Here is a 15,813-nt window from a genome sequence, read left to right as displayed (position 1 = left end):
AGTAAAAGTGAACGTGAGGTAGGAAGAGAGAGGGAGAGAGAGAGAGAGAGAGAGAGAGAGAGAGAGAGAGAGAGAGAGAGAGAGAGAGAGAGAGAGAGAGAGAGAGAGAGAGAGAGAGAGAGAGAGAGAGAGAGAGAGAGAGATGGATAAATACGTAGATAGATAGATAGATAGATAAATAGATAGACAGATACATATAGAGAGATAGAAAAACTGAGAGAGGGAAAGAGGTTGGTTAAGATGTACACGCACACACACCAACTCGCGCGTTTTTCTCCCTCCAACGCCATTAGTCTTGACTTCTTAGCAGCTGTCCGTAACACATCTGGCCCGGAAGCCAAACAGGCATCCTGAGATTATGCTCCTGAAGTTCCGGGTTCCGGGGGGTTTGCAATATTTCCGGTAACCTTCGCTTGGTCCTGGATGAAGCCGGATAGAGCTGACTGGATTTCGGTAATACACAGGAACAAGACTTGTTACCGAATATATCTGAAAGGTTTCGTCGGATTCTTTTATTTCGGTATTTCGGTCCGGTAATTTTCAACGGAACAGGGAAAATGATGTCTGCACTTTTTTTTGTGTATTTATGAACCCAAGAAAAACGATTTTTTTTTTGTAATGTTATTTGCTTACCATTCAGAAAGTTTTTATCATTACGAAGATACAGAGGTGGTTTCATAACATAACATGTACCTGAAACTCTTAAAGAAAATAAATGAATGAATAACTAAATAAATAAAAAAGTCTCGGGACAAACGTCTGAAGATCACGCTCCATCTCCGAACTTCTTCTAAGAGGCGATTCTCTATGAGGATTGTTTTTTTTTTTTTTTTGGGGGGGGGAGGGAGTTTCATTTTTCTCTTTGAACTACGTGTATTAAAAAGAAAAAAGTCCTTAGTATTTAAAAATGCTAGGACATTTCACCTCAATATTTTTCTTTTCTTCCGGAGAGGCATGGGGCATCACCTACTATCTAAAGTACGTAATAAATAAATAAACAGATAAATAAATAAATAAATAAATAAAATCTAGTATCTAAAAATAATAGGACATTTCACCATACACTAGAAAGCACAAACACAGAGATACTATGGTGTGTATGAGAAGTATTTCATCCTTTTTGCTAACAGCAACAGAATTTCAGAATACACCGTCGGAGTCAAGTAAGGTCAATTAGTTGAAGTAGCGAGAGGCGTCCATCCATCACACGATATGCTCCTGTTTGCGACACAAAAAGTCAGAAACCTCTGAATGTTCGTCCGTCACGCCATGAGATCATGAAACTGGGACGTCCACCACATAAGAACATAAGAATAGGAGAGACTACAATACCATAAGGCCCACACTAAGCAGTTCCATGTCCATTACCATCTACCATAAAGTTGTATAAGCTTCTCTTAAAACGACCAATAGTTTCACCTCATCCAACGGAGCCCTGCGAGTTTTAGTTTTCAAAGATGTTGGTTTAATTTAGTCGTTTTTCTAAATTCACAAGAATCCGTTGCCCATATATTTTTTTAAGTTTAGTCTTGTATAGAGGTGTGAATGATGCAGTACAATGTACGATATATTCTATCTCTGACGCGCGCTGATAGCGTAATCGGAATCGTGTTCGTTTCGTATTCGCTTAGTTGTGGGTTCGAATCCCGCACTCTACTCCGGTTCCCAACAGTAATTGTTACCTATCCCCCAACAGTCTCCAAAGCGCATAATAGGGCAAAACTGACGGCTTCGGCCGCAGCTACGCTTAGGTTTCTCATCATCTTTACATCTGACAAGATGGTCATGTTTGTTTGTTAGCAATTTAATACAAATTATTATTTTTTTCGTTAATGGAGGTTTTGGTTTTATTAATTTTTTCGAATGTTTGTTAGAAATTTTACGCAAAATGTTATGATTTTTTCTATCTTATTTCATGTGCTGATTGATTGACTGACTTTTATTCCAATTATTTATTTAGTTAGTTACTTAATTATTTACCTATACATTTACTCATTTATCTATTTATTCTGTTTATTGTTATTATCATTGTTATTATCATCATCATCATTATTTGTATCAATATTATTACAATCATTATTATCATCATTATTATCTATTTATTTAATTGTTCATTTCTCTTTCTCTCTCTCTCTCTCTATATATATATATACATACATATATATATATATATATATATATATATATATATATTTTTTTTTTTTTTTTTTTTTTTTTTTTTTTTTTTTTTTTGAGTGATAGAGGAAGTAACATACCAAAAGGCTTAGGTTCTAATCCGGACCACATTCTGGACCTGGTGATTTTCTAAAGATGTAACTGGACTGCCCTGGCGGAGGTTTGCGCTTTCCGAGTGTTTCAAATATATTCTAAACCCCGTTTATTATCGATACACATATTCGCACTAACCTATGCAAATCACAGACAACTGAACAAGAGGAAATAAAAGGTTAATAACTGAATTTAAAAGAACTCTTGGATCTAATTAGGTGAAATGTGGTGGCATCTAGACACCTAGCAACATGTGAAACGACTGTCTTATATCTAGGCTCTAGAACTGAGCTACAACGACCTAATACTCCTGAGTTTGGCCATACCCAATGTCCCTTCGCTGTGTTTCGAGACTCAAAGTAATTATTCTAGCTGCCGTCAGACGATTTTATTCACGTAAAGAATCCTCCTCGCATTCCCAAAGGCGACTTACACAGTCCCCCCCCTCTCTCTCTCTCTCTCTCTCTCTCTCTCTCTCTCTCTCTCTCTCTCTCTCTCTCTCTCTCTCTCTCTCTTTTTTTTTACGAACGCCTCTACTCCCAAAGACCAAAAACGAATATTTTTATCCGACACTCTTCGCGAAATTCTGTTCCCAGCAGAAATGTTCCTCTCCTTTATGGAGCACTTTTCTCGAAACGCCTACGGTAGTTTCTGCTCTTCCCCTTCTTCATCCCACATCATCAGTATTTCCATTTCATTTTCATATATTTTTCGTTACTTAATATTTATTTATCTATCTAATTACATACACACACACACACACACACACACACACACACACACACATATATGTATATATATATATATATATATATATATATATATATTTATATATATATACATATATATGTATATATATATATATATACATATATGTATACATATTATATATATATATATACACATATACATGTATATATATATATATATATATATATATATATTATATATATATATATATATATATATATATATATGTGTATTCATTTATTGTTTTCTTTTTTTCATTCATTCTTTTTGAACAGATACAAACACAAACTACCTTAATCCTATTCCTCTCCTCGCCCTCACTCAGATTATTCTTCACACTTTTTTTTCACGGTCTTCTCACTCTTCTGTCCACCTTTGATCTATTCACTCAATTTTTCGGTGTAAATATTTATGCATGCATATATGTATGTTTGTATGTATATATGTATGTATGTATGTATGTATGTATGTATGTATGTATGTATGTATGTATGTATGTATGTATGTGTATATGTATGTATGCATGTATGCATGTATGTATGTATGTATGTATGTATGTACGTATTTATGTGTGTATGTATGTATACATGCATGTATGTTTGTATCTATATATGTCTGAATGCATGTACATATGTATGTATACATGCATGTATGTATGTACGTACGTACGTACGCATGTATCCTAAGTACAAACAACGTAAGCATTTAATTACATTTTAGGGAGACGGCCGTAGAAGTTGTTGTGCCCCTCAGGAACCACAAATTACGTCAATGCAGTTGATGAACTCGACCCACGAGATTCTCCCGAAGTCCTCAGAGAGAAACTTCGGGAATCATAGACTCCGCTTTCGAAGTCCCCGAGGGCCGCCTCACGCTGAGTTCGTTCGAGTAGAAACGACTTCGGTTACAGTATTTAGTGATTCGAGTGTCCGAATGTCAAATAACCTTTTGTGTCATAGACTGAGAAGCAGAATAAGGAAGAAAGAGAGTTTAAACTTATATGAAATGTAGAGACTTTGTTGAAATGGTCTATGGGAAGTGTAGGATACTACCAGCGAAGTTACCTTCTAGTTGTTCAAATTCAAAACATTTGACGAGAAGCGGCCTAGTGGGAAGCGGGTGTAAGAATGGCTTTCCTTTTAACGATGCCAGCATCGGGGGGAGAGGAGGAGAGAGGCGAAGAGGAGGAGGTGAGAGGGAAGAGGGTGAAAGGATGGAAGATATCCACTCTTCTCTCTTCCCTTTTTCTTTCTCCTCTCTTCCCTTTTCCTATCTCCTCTCTTCTCCTTTCCGTTTCTTCCCCCATTCTGGAGAAAGCTCTTGCCTTCTGTAACAGTTACAATTCCTTCTGCATGCTGAACAAATATAATCAAACTTATGCAAACACGTACACATGTACGTACACATACACACACACACACACACACACACACACACACACACACACACACACACACACAAACGCACACATTTGAAAAAAGAAAAAGAGAAGCTATTTGAAGGATATAAAGAAATACAGTTTTCCATACATATGCATTAGTTTGTGAAACAACTTAGAAGAAGAAACAGTAAAGTTAGACAACACAAACATATCTAAAGTAAAGTTTAATCAAAGATAACACTGAGGCGGGACAGGATAAACAGAACTCTTATCCTGTGTATTACAAACACTTAAACACACACATACATATACTATACACGCAATAACACACACAAGTAGTCATAACTAAATCACGTCTATGGGAGATTTTCTAGTTAAAGAAAATTACATGGGTATGCACACACACACACACACACACACACACACACACATATATATATATATATATATATATATGTATATATATATATGCATATATATATATATGTATATATATGTATATATATGTATATATATATAATATATACATATATATATATATGTATATATATTTATATATATATATTTATATATATACATATATATATATATATATATGCGTAAGTAACCACTAGGAAAAGTAAACTAACGAAGCAGAGCGCTTTCGTATAATTACATCTTCAGTGCAGATACAAAGAAGCATAATTCCTTCTTTGTATCTGCACTGAAGATTTAATTATACGAAAGCGCTCTGCTTCGTTAGTTTACTTTTCCTAGTGGTTACTTACGCATTTGTGAACACACGCTCCTAGTGTTTTTATTGCATATATATATATATATATATATATATATATATATATAAATATATATATATATATATATATATCACTGGTGAGAAATGTAGTAACACATTTGTAAATCACAACTAACACCACAGTCGGACGAAAGACAGAGTTGAGGAAGCGAAATTATATATTTCGATTGCTAACTTCTTCAGTAGTACCAAGTGGAAGGAGAATGCTGTCTTAAATAGCAACCTCTTACAAAGGGAAGGGAACTAGGAAAAGAATAAATGTTACTACCCCAACCTTTATGTGACCTGAGGATGACATGAGGTCGGGTCAGGGGGAGGGGGAGGAAACTTGTTAACAGTTTGTTTGGTGAGGAATAATCCTGATATTATATCTGGGGTCCATTGACCCTTGGAAATATTCATCGTGGGCAAATATTCACCAGAGGAGAGATCATATCCCAGTTATTTACTCCCTTCCATGTAAAGATTGTAACCTTTCATATATAGGTCAGACGGGGAGAGACCTAAAGATAAGATTGAATGAACACAAGAGGTCTATCAAGTATGGTCAAGAAAGTTCAGCCGTGTGTCAATACGTGAATAAATTCAATCACTGGATGAACTGGGAAAAATTCGATCTTATTTATAAACTAGGCTGTGGGTTCAGAAGGAAAGTGGTGGAATCCACTTTAATTGAATATCTGCCCACGATGAATATTTCCAAGAGTCAATGGACCCCAGATATAATATCAGGATTATTCATCACCAAACATATTATTAACAAGTTTCCTCCCCCTCCCCATGAACCGGCCTCATATTATCCTCAGGTCACATAAAGGTTGGGATAGTGACATTTATTCTTTTCCCAGTTCCCTTCCCTTTGAAAGAGGTTGCTATTCAAGACAGCATCCTACCTCTACTTTGCACTACTGAAGAGGATTGCAGTTAGCAATCGAAATATATAGTTTCGCTTACTCAACTCTTTCTTTCGTCCGACTGTGGTGTTAGTTCTGATATATATATATATATATATATATATATATATATATGTATGTATATAAACATATATATATACATATATATATACATATATGTATATATATATATACATATATATATACATATATATATTTATGTGTGTGTGTGTGTGTGTGTGTGTGTGTGTGTGTGTGTGTGTGTGTGTGTGTGTGTGTGTGTGTGTGTGTGTGTGTACATACATATACGCCGGCTGCTACAGCCAGAATACATATCAATATGACATAATTGTAGCCTAGTGATTTACATCACAACGTCAACGGCAACGGAATAAAAATTAAAAATCGTTCAAATCCTTCGTCGTTCCCAAATGGGCTTAAGGGGGGTTGAGTAAAAATGAGGCTAATATGGTAGTCTTCAACGTTATCGAATTCTTTCATAAATGTGTCATGTGATGTTTCAATCCTTTTATAACCTTTGTGGAGCAGCTGGTAAGACACGGGATTAGTGATTCGGAGGAACGGGTTCGATTCCTACCAGAACGGCCTTAGCAGTTATCAATTATATATATATATATATATATTATATATATATATATATATATATATATATATATTTATATATATTATATATATACATATATATATATATATATTATATATATATATATATATATATTATAAGTGCATTTGGGCAGGAGTTTTTCTCTAATGCATATATCGTTAAAAATGATGGCTAGTTTTGCATTAATTATTTTCTTAAAGGTATTTTCCATATACCTTATTATAGATTTGTGTTCCTTAGAACGGAAATTTATGACTACATACAGCCAAGTCATAAATTTCCTTTCTAAGGAACACAAATCCATAATAGGGTATATGGAAAATACCTTTAAGAAAATTATTAATGCAAAACTAGCCATCACTTTTAATTATATATATATATATATATATATATATATATATATATATATATATATATATATATATATATATATATATACACGATCTTAACATTAATTTTACTCAAACCTCTTTAGCCTATTTCAGTCAAACAGTTATTGTCTGAATTGGCTGACCTAAGAGTTAAGGAATCATATACGAATATCTTCGCTCGGAGTACGTCGAGTATCCTTAATTAAAGTGTAAGGGTGTCCTATAAAAGGTACTCACAAGAGTACTCACAAACAGTCAAAAAGTATAAGCTCATTGTTTGGGAGACGTTTTACATACGTTTATATGTATAAACATACGAAATTATACGTATGCGTATATGGATATGTTTACTTTTAGATATGTATGTGAATTTGGATCTATATTTATACATATACAGAAATAAATACATACGCATATATTCTTATATATGAACGTAAGTGTAGATATATACATATTTACATATTCAACAAAGAACCAGTGTGTTGGATAAGAGGAAATGAAGTAGACGATATCCATATATTTCGATCATAGTCTGTGATCGAGATATATGGATATCGTGAACTTCATTTCTTCTTATCCAACAGAGTAGGTCTGTTGAATTTTACGAATGTGTTATGACATTACTTTGTAGTTGTATTTACATATATACAAATACTTATATACAGTGTGTCTCAAAGATTGTAATTATTCTTTATGTGTACATTTGTAGAAATCTATCTACATCCTTCCACGACAAGACCGTCACGCAATCAAATGAATAAAATCCATATTGTTTAAAGAGTTCATTTGTGTACGTGCTGGTTGGCTCATCATACCTACAGTGTGTTCCTATTTAACGCAACGATTAAACAACAAAAGAAAACATCATAAATAAAGTTTGGTCAACCTATTAACGAGATTAAGTAAACCCATTAGGAAAATATTGCAAGCATTTATTGCCTATTCCACATCTCTCGTTGTAATAATCACATTTCCCACAATGGTACACAAACATTATGCTCACCCTGTACCCGGATGTGTATTATGTTCGGTACAATAAATACACACGAGGTCACTTCCTGTCCCCCCCCCCTTTAGCTTGAATAAATATACTTGGCAACACAGTTCGACCTTTGTGTTCAGAATCAACAAAAAATTATCGTCCCCTTCCAATTTGATTTGACAGAAAACGGGTTGCTGAAGCAGAAACAGGTTGCCCACTATGTTCGTGTTTATGATCACAACTTAACGCTCAGAAATCCTATATTTCATTTTATTTCGTGAAATTGGAACACCAGTTCGTATTATATTGCTTTCATTATTACCCACTTTGGTAATACTCACAATTTTTTACAAATGCAATGGATTTAGTGCGAAACAAGTCTCACAATTTTGTATCGAGTAACTTTATACTGAAGTACGTTTTATAATACAATACACTGAATATTCTTCTTATGAACTATAGTTTACCATCGCTTCTATCCTTAATATACTGGAAGAATAGGGTATACCTACGTTTATAAACACTACAAAAATCTGAAACTAGAATAAATATACCGGTACAGTTCCTTTAATGATCCTGTAGCGGGGGTGGGGGTTAAGAATTCCGCCACAAAATTCCCATATGTGTTGCAAAATGTGAATAAATGGGTAGTAGTTGACTGGAAATACTTTCCTGTATTCACATCCCTTCAAGAGCCGAGGCATTTTTTGCTTCGGTTATCCCCATACAAGAGGGGGAATTCATTGGTAGGTACTGTACATTAAACGTATTGGACTGAACAAACAAAAATTTACATAACTACGTATAAACACAAGGGAAGATAATGGTGAAAAAGAGCGGGTGTTGGATGGGCGTAGGACTGGTGACGGGCGAGTGCATCCCTTGGCTGACTAACCCCCTTAAAAGGAGGAAGAAGGCTTTTTGTATGTATGTATATATGTATGTATGTATGTATGTATGTATACGTATGTATATGTGTGTATGTATGCATGTATATATACATGCATGCATGTACGAATATATGTATATATGTACGTGTATGTACAGTATATATGTATGTGTGTGTGAAGGTATATATATATGTATTTATCCATGTATGTATATATGCATGCATGCATGTTCGAATGTATGTATGGATGTATCTATGCGTGCATGTATGTATGTACAGTATGTACATACATACATGCATATATACATACATACATGTATGTATGTATGTATGTATGTATGTATGTATGTATGTATGTATGTATGTATGTATGTAAGTACGCATGTGCGTATGTATGTATATATGTATACATGCATATATGTAGGTATGAATATATACATCAAGTGACCCTCATTGTAAATGCAATAGATGTATGACCACGTTTTGGTAGCATGGGCGCAATGACTACCCAGGGCCCAGCGGGAAAAGTCGAAACTACATTCAACTTTTCACTAGATGGCTCTTCATATTGAACAGATTTATTATAGATTACAACAAGCGGGACGTTAAATGCGTTCTGATGTGTATGAAGTGGATGTGTGCTTTGAATCAGCTATCTCCCTAATAACGGGGAAAATGCTTTTTGGTGTGTGTGTGTGTGTGTGTGTGTGTGTGTGTGTGTGTGTGTGTGTGTGTGTGTGTGTGTGTGTGTGTGTGTGTGTGTGTGTCCACGCACACACAACAAACCACACACACACACACACACACACACACACACACACACACACACACACACACACACACACACACACACACACAATATGTATTACTATAGCTACATATGCCGTCATTTTTTATTTGTACTTCCAGTAGCATTACATACAAACTTCTATTTTCTGGGATTTTTATATAGAATGGGCTTATTTGTCATCCTAATAGATAAATGAATAAACAAACAAATAAATAAATAAACAAATAAATAAATAAATAGATAAATTACATAGAATCAATAATGTTCCACTGGTGTCTTCTCTCAATACAATATACCGAGCCAACAGCTTACAATAAACAAATAGATAAATAAATGAATAAATAGTTATATACCACGCTGCAGTCCTAATACCACGTTAAATACCACAGTTAAATACCACGCTACATCCGAATTGAAACAGAGCGCATAGCAACTTCAGCCTTAGTAGCTCAGTGCAGGACCTCTCTATCCTCTAAAAAGAGGTACAGCCTTTGTACCTCAGCACACCGAGCGTTTTACAAAGGACATTTTAGAAAAAATACCACAACCGACATCCGTCGCATGACGTCGATAAGACCACGTGCTCGTGTTCAGAGACTATTTCTATAGCATATTCACTAGCTTTATAACATATTCACTAGTCTTTTTACATATTTACTATTCGAAAAGTAAACAGAGGCAAGCTACGCAATGTCCTTATGGTGATTTATCTCGCTGGTTATTGTCATTATAAAAACTGATTCTTGTTGGTGTTTCTTTGAAGAAGTTTTAAGTAATTGTAATCACGGGATCGAGTCCCGCACTAGCTTCTCTCCGATTCCCGATAAGGACTGTTTGTGACTTGTCCCCTAACAGTCCTTAAAGCGCATAATAGGGTAAAGGTGACGGCTTCGGAAGCAGCTACTCAACGCCTCCTGGCGTAAGTTCTTCTATCTATCTAGTCCTCTCGTATCCTACATAACTAAATCCAGTTTAACAAAATTTATATTTTTAACAGAAATCAACGACAAACCATGTATTAGAAATATAGATAAGAAAAAAATATAAAAATAAATGAATAAGTGGATGAATAAATAGATAAACATAAAATACATATATATGTGAATAAAGAAATTAATTAATTAACTAATTAGTAATATATAATTTGTTAAATATACAAATAAGATAAATAAATAAGTAAATATGCAAGAAAAAAATAATAAATACATGAATAAATCAAGAAATAAATAATTAAATGAAGACGAAATGAACCGGTCCGAAAATGACGCAACGGTGAATACTGCACTTGTTTACAAGACACCTAACACACACACCAACAGAGTAATTTGTTTAGCTAACATGTACAACACTGAGAAGTCCGTTTTCATATTCAGACACCAAAATAGTCCTCAACATAATTCTCACAGAGGAAACATTGTCATATATAAGAATTAAAATGCCTCACAGATATAATTTACATTTTACTTTGCACGTAGCATTTTGTTTCATGTAAGTAGATTTTTCATATTCGCGTAACTAAAGAAATAAAATGGCTTTAAGCGAGGCAGTGCCCTTGAATTTTAAGGTTTTTGTTTTTAAAGTTTATGTGTATTTGTTCACTTATTGGTATGAAGTTAAGAGAGCTATATGAACGTAAAATTTTGGGCATTTTGAACATATGGTATGAGGCAGTACAATGCAGTACGTTTCGAAGTTTCAACATTCCTTTAGATTAAGATTCAAGCAATATGCTGTAATATCTACCAATGGTTTGGTTCACTTATTAACTCATTTCTTCATTTAACTATTATTAGCACTCGACCTAGTTATGGACCAAAAGGTCTCCCTCGGTATGTTCTTCCTTTGTAAGGTAAAATAGCTACCCGAACATTAGAACGAATCTTTACGAATTTTTTAGTTAAAATTTTGTGTTACAAAATCCCACACGAGTCTATGAATTCGTCATTTTTAAATTAGGTTAACACAGCAAATACAATAGCTTTCAGTCTCCGGGAGTACATTTCATAAAGCCAATACTTGAAGCAGCTGATGATGACCTCAACAAATATTTTCATTTGGTCCTCATAAAATACTTTTACAAAATTTTCTTTTATAATTTGGATCTCCAATGACATTTTTGTTGTTAGTGTTTCTTCAGGTACTTGTAAAAATTACAATTGTGTATAAAAATGGTGTATACTTTTACTCGACCGTTTCCCATAGTGTATATATATATACAGTATATATATATATATATATATATATATATATATATACAGTATATATATATATATATATATATATATATACATATACATATATATATATATATATATATGTATATGTATGTATGTATGTATAATGAAGCTCATATTTCTACACATTCTTATATACACGACCCACCCTAATAGGGGGTAAGTTGTCCCCCGTCACTCATTCAATCGGACAAATGTACACAACAAACATTTATTGATTCTGGTACCTTCCTTATGAAAAGGGTATTTAGGAAACATATATTATGAATCTCCTACTGTCACATGCCCTAACCCATCCCAACATGGGTGAAGTTGTCCCCTCCCCCCGCGATCACTCACCCAATCGGACAAACGCGCACACCAGGACGTCGTTGGCAGTGGCGAGATCCAGTCTCATGTCGCATAACCCGGCCACCATCTCCACTGCGATTTCACTCTCTTCATCATCCCCCTTCAATCCGGTCCCTCCTCCTCCTCCTCGCCCCTTCGCTTCCTCCCTCTTCCCTCGTCCTTCTCCTTCTTTTCCTCCTCCTCCTCCTCCTCCCTCCTCCGTTAGCACAACTTCCTGGAGGTGTGGGTTAAACTTGAGGGCGATTGAAGCACGAGCGATAGGTCATTTAAGTAAGTTCTTAGCAGTGGAGATGGAACTTGAGAGGTACAAGGAGGAGGAGGAGGAGCAGGAGGGAAGAGAGAGACGTGAGGCAGAAGCTACAAGGTCTGACCGGAGGCGAGAGGGGATGGGACACCCAGCAGAGGAGACATCTTCCATAACCACTCGAGGGGTGGCGAAATGTCCAGGTTCTTGAGGCACTTCACACTTAACGAGGAGTAGTTAACTGGCTCGCTGAGTGGCTGCGTTGGGGGTGGTTAGCTACGCCTGTTACGCGAACGAGCACGCTTGTTTGTTTACCACCGCGCGAATGGCACTGTTCGTCAAGAACCACGGAAGAGCCCATCAGTGCCCAAGACTCGCACTTTGATTGCCAAAATTCTCCCAAAACAACAAAACTCACGTCATCTTCAACACAAGATACTGACACTTTTTCCCCCACGTTTCAAGCACACATTAAACTGGTAATGGTAATAATAATAATAATATTGATAATAATAATAATAACAAATATCTGGAGTGCCAAGGACTGGAGACAACAAACCGCACGTACGACAAAAACTCTCTCGACGAAGATCGGTACCACGAGTTTGAACCCGCGGTCGGCCGCACTGCCACTGAGTGCCAGCCAGTCAGCCAGCCAGCGAGGGAGTGAGCGGCACTGGAGCCCGGCAAGGGAAGGGAGACACGACCCAAGCGTGTGCCGCGATGCCAAAGGCCGCCGTCTAACTCTCGTCGTCGTGAGCAGGAGGAGGAGAAGGAAGAGGAGGAGGAGGAGGAGGAGGAGGAGGAACGGGCTCAAAGAACTGAAATTCCGCCAAACTTGCCGAGGATCTTTTTTTTTTTCTATTATGACAAAGTTTGTGTGAAGATGTCAAGGAAAGAGACACCGGCATATAACTCCTGGTATACAGTACGTCTCTCCTTCGTCTGGGAATGAGAATCACAACCGTGAAACCAAGATCTAGATTGATCTCTCCCTCTCTCTCTCTCTCTCTCTCTCTCTCTCTCTCTCTCTCTCTCTCTCTCTCTCTCTCTCTCTCTCTCTCTCTTTCTTTCTCTCTCTATCTCTTTCTCTCTTTCTATATAAATGTATATATATATATATACTGTATATATATATATATATATATACATATATATGATATATATATATATATATAATGATATATATATATATATATGTGTGTGTGTGTGTGTGTGTGTGTGTGTGTGTGTGTGTGTGTGTGTGTGTGTGTGTGTGTGTGTGTGTGTGTGTGTGTGTGTGTGTGTGTGTGTGTGTGTGTGCGCTCATGTACTGTATGTTTGTTTCCTATTTGGGCGTCTCTTCCAGGCCAGATGGGGTCGCCCACCTGGGCGACTATAAAAGGTTTTATCCATCTGCCAGTGCATATCTCCATGTACATTCGAACAACTCCTGACTACATCATGTATGGAACTGCATAACCTTTCTCTTCTACTCATGTCCACCTTTTTCGCTCCTCTCTTTCTCTCTCTTCTTCATTTTCTTTTTCGTTTATCTCTGACTCTCTCTTCTCCCTCTGTCTGTCTGTGTCTCTCTTTCTCCCTCTCTCTCTCTCTCTCTCTCTCTCTCTCTCTCTCTCTCTCTCTCTCTCTCTCTCTCTCTCTCTCTCTCTCTCTCTCTCCCTGTCTTCTTTGTCAATTTTTTCAAGATATTTAATCAAAATACAAAATACCCATAAGTTTCTGGTCTTAACTAAAAGGGGATATTTACTCTATATTACCTAAAAATAATCAAATCATTGTTTAAGACGACGGCGGAGTTTATTCACAAGTGCCGGGGAATATGTAAACACCAGATGGACAAGTGTATATGAGCCAGCTGTCGTCACCATCTCCTCGTTGCGTGAGCCACCTGCCTCAAGCTTCTTAAAGTTATTGGAAGCTCCTTTTGCTTCTCGTTAACATGAGAGCAAATGGTAAATATTTTATTCTTGGAAATTTGAGTTAGTTCTTCATAGTCGAAGAAAACGGCGCTCACTCTCTTACTACTGTGGTTTATTATTTTACCACCAGATGACGCCACAAAAAAAAAAAAATTCTATAAATACACGGGCGTACAACGCGGGATTTTTAATACTAAAATATATAGCCTCAGCACCAAGCACGAGATAAGTAAAAAATGCTTAATCAAAAAATCCAAATTCTTTTTTCAAAGAAGCGCAACAGATTCGATACCAAGAAAAATCAGTACGTACAAGTTTAACAAACACTATTTTTAATTGAGATTGTAATTTCTGGCGTTGTGTGCACCAGGCTCCCTCTATTATCATCGCTGCTGCCATCTATATTAATAAAAATTATGGAGAATTGTTTGTATGTATGTATGTATGTATGTATGCATGTACATATGTACGTATGTATATATGTATGTCTCTCTCCTATGACCGCAATTTTGATGGATACCAAGTATAACTCAGCACGTGTACGCCCTTACGCCCAGAAACGGTAACCTTGGTCCCATTATGATCACTTGGTCAATAATTTGATTAAGAACAAATAATTAACTAACGAAAAATAGTCACTCCTTACTGTCGTTTTTCCCGAATGTATACCCAAATTCTCCTCCCCCATTGCACCTGTAAAACTTAGCATGTGGATGTACTTACGCCCAGAAATGATTTTTATCTTTTAACTTATTCCCATTGAGATGCAACTTTCTAAATCTTTAAATTCTTCATTCCGTATATATGAAGTTTTTTAATCTAAAATGTTCCCTATAATAGAGAGAACTATCTGTCCAGGGATAGCTATACCCGTAAGTTAGGAGCACCGTCTACAATTAGACCCTTTTCACACTAGCGGTTTCAATCTCCACGGTTCAATTACAATGTAAGATAATGGAGGCGTTTACACACAACCGCGCATTTTCCCCCTTGATTATGCAGTACCGCAGCGGTGTCCGCGCAGTTCAAACCGCTAGTGTGCATAGGGCATTAGACTTCCTATTAGAACGAGACAACCGAAGCCTCAGTTTGTTTTGCTGGTGTTACCATAATATACTTTCGATGCTCTTTCGCTAAAGAGAAACAGGAGTACATGTATAGTGAACGGCTTTGTGCGTGTGTACAAAGTACACACAGGGGCACACGCTTAGATAAGCCAAATTTATGTAAAATAGCCGAGGGGGAAGTGCATAAATATTTGTGTGTGAGTCACTGGGACATGGTTTAGTAGATAACACTAAATTTCTTGTGTTCAAAGGG

The 15,813-nt window shown here is 36.1% G+C and overlaps 1 protein-coding gene across 1 annotated transcript in view; it reads right to left on the bottom strand.

Annotated features, from left to right (window-relative positions):
• Positions 1-303: 303 nt before the first annotated feature.
• The window catches only part of LOC143018359 (uncharacterized), a 204,090-nt gene continuing 188,580 nt past the window's right edge, over positions 304-15,813 (bottom strand). The window contains exon 4 of the mRNA XM_076173718.1: positions 304-489. Coding sequence (XP_076029833.1) covers positions 304-489 — 186 coding nt within the window. The remainder of the gene's footprint in view (positions 490-15,813) is intronic.

Source organism: Oratosquilla oratoria, chromosome 34 (genome assembly GCF_046742065.1).
Source record: "Oratosquilla oratoria isolate Oo_2021 chromosome 34, ASM4674206v1, whole genome shotgun sequence".
Lineage (NCBI taxonomy): Eukaryota > Metazoa > Arthropoda > Malacostraca > Stomatopoda > Squillidae > Oratosquilla > Oratosquilla oratoria.
This window is presented reverse-complemented; position numbering and strand designations above follow the sequence as displayed.